A 2,500-nucleotide genomic window follows, 5' to 3' on the forward strand; every position below is an offset into this window, starting at 1 on the left:
GGGCTGCTGGCGTTTGTTTCTGAGGAGATTTCTCAACGCTCTGGGCCTCCAGCAGAGGATTAGGAGGATGAGGAGGAGGAGGAGGAGGAGGAGGAGGAGGAGGCTGTGGTCACTCACCTGTTCTGTATCAAAGCGATCACCTGGGAGTAGGTCTTTCCAATTATGCTCTCCCCATTAACTTTCACTATCCGGTCCCCTGAGAGAAGAGGGATAAAGTGAAAAAAAGAGGAAGGGAGAGACAGAGCGAGAGAAGAAAGGCAGAGGGAGAGAGGGGGAGAGAATGGAAGGCAGAGAGAGAAAGGGAAAAAAGGAGGAGAGCATCACAAACTGTGTCATGTTTCTACATCTTAGCCATTATCACATGTAGATTGGTGTGCGCGTGTGTGTGTGTGTGTGTGTGTGTGTGTGTGTGTGTGTGTGTATGTGTGTGTGTGTGTGTGTGTGCTTTTCTGTTGTGATGTGAAACAGGCTGCACTCATGCCAGACTCTTCCTGTGGGTTTGGAATAGACTACAAAGCCCACAAGCCTCAGATCCCTCTCCAAACATGACACACACTCTCATCGCGGGGGGAGCCACGTCTCGATGGGAATATCTATGCAGACCGAGTTTAGAATCATTAAGAGCTTTATTTTTAATTTTTTTCCCCCCGCGATCCACAGGAAGGCCGATAGGGTGTGATGGCCACAGCAGATAGCCCAGAAGAGGAGGAGAGGACTGTGGGAAAACTGTGGGGCAGAAAAGCGACCTGCTCGCTGGTCCCAAGAGACCACATGAAAGCGAGACTGATCGGGGGGTAATTGGGGGGGTCATACACGTTTGAGGGTGTGGGCCAAACTTTTGAGCAGAGATCACATACCCCCTCCTGCAATCAGGCATGCCATCTCATAACAGAGAAACAAGGAAATGCCACGCTGGGTACACTACAATATAAAAACTCCATTCATCTGTCATTTCGCAGGCTGGTATTTGGTTATAGTCATGCAGCTGAGTATGATATCTTACTATTCAAAGTGCGCTGGCATTTAGAGCAAACAGGAATACTGACACCTGGTCTCCATGGTGATGTGCGAGAGGGGGGAGGGGGCTTGGCATGACTTTACCTGTGCAGAGTCCAGCTCCGTGGGCAGGGCCTCCCTCTTTCACCTGCTTGACGAAAATGGTGTCCATTGGCTCCAGCCTGTTCCGTGGTCTCCCTGGCAACAATGACAGAGCACAAAGCGTGTCACTAAAGAGTTGTAGCACCATGTCCAACTAAGGTAAAGAGCAGGCAACCAATCAACAGTTCTCTCTCTCTCTCTCTTTCTCCTTCCTTCAGATTAAACAGGTCATGACGGAATGACAGCTTACACACGCATCCTTGTGCGAGCGCACACACACACACTCCTGAACACACGCGTGCACACAGATACACACACGCGGTCAGCTCATTTAAGGGATACCAAGCTGGGCTGTGTGGTCAAGTGAAACAAGACAGCGCAAGCTTCTAATCAAGCAATTAGCCTAGTTAGCCTGGAATTTTAATGACAACCGTGACCGCATGCATGTGTGTACACCCGCAGGCTTCTATGTGTGTGTGTGTGTGTGTGTGGTGTGTGTGTGTGTATGTATGTGTGTGCACAAAAGCTACATGATCGTGAGGGGACAACTCTGACCTACTAGAAACATCCATGTAGGAGAATCTTAGGACTCACACACATAACTCAGCAGTTCTAACTGATCTGAAATATATCAATGTTTTACACCATGATATTTCACATGATAAATTGCAGTTAATCAAAGTGGTCTTTCTTTGGCTTTCTCTCTCACACCTCACACAAACACTCATACTTACCAGGGATGCACTGGTAGCGTGGGCCCACGGTAACAGTATGGTTTTTGTATCTTAGCTTATATTTTAAACAATAAACTATTGGTTTTGCCTAAAGACAAATAAAAGTTTCTATTAAGAAAAATGGCAGCATGACAGGCTTGGCCTGGTTTCTGTCTCCACAGTGAGGTAGCTTTCACTTGCTATCAACTATTAGTGGAGAGAGCTACATACAGTAGGAGCCACATAGTCTCTGTGTCAAGTTGTCTTCGATTTCTCTCTGTGATGTTTCATAGAGCTTTGTTGCCGAAAGCTCGGGCCAAGGTCAGGAATAAGCATTACATTTTGGAGCAGATCTGACTCACAGGGCGGCTCCGTGAATTTCGCTTCACTTTTGCTAACGTCATTTATCTTTGGCGGAGGTCTGCGCTCTCCGACTGCCCTTTTAGTTTCATTATTTTTTAATTTGTTGGAGGGCAACAGCACGAGAATTTGGTGTTTTTGCAAACGAGTGAACTGTCCTCACTCCACCCGGGATATGGCTGTGTGATGGCGCCATAAATGAGACCGTCTCAGGACACCATAACAGAAGTGTTTCCACTGCAGTAGCCAACAGCGGTAAAGCAATGCTTGCAGACTGGATGAAAATGACAGGCATATTGCAGTACCACGGTTCATGTGTGTGTATTGAA

General features: G+C 47.4%; 1 protein-coding gene across 1 annotated transcript in view; it reads right to left on the bottom strand.

Moving 5' to 3' along the window:
* Positions 1-2,500, bottom strand: part of LOC105889227 (rho GTPase-activating protein 21) — a 103,219-nt gene that overhangs the window by 33,362 nt on the left and 67,357 nt on the right. Inside the window, 2 exon segments of the mRNA XM_012815027.3 lie at positions 118-196; positions 1,102-1,194. Of these exon segments, the coding sequence (XP_012670481.2) occupies positions 118-196; positions 1,102-1,194 (172 nt within the window).

Source organism: Clupea harengus, chromosome 17, assembly GCF_900700415.2.
Source record: "Clupea harengus chromosome 17, Ch_v2.0.2, whole genome shotgun sequence".
Classification (NCBI taxonomy): domain Eukaryota; kingdom Metazoa; phylum Chordata; class Actinopteri; order Clupeiformes; family Clupeidae; genus Clupea; species Clupea harengus.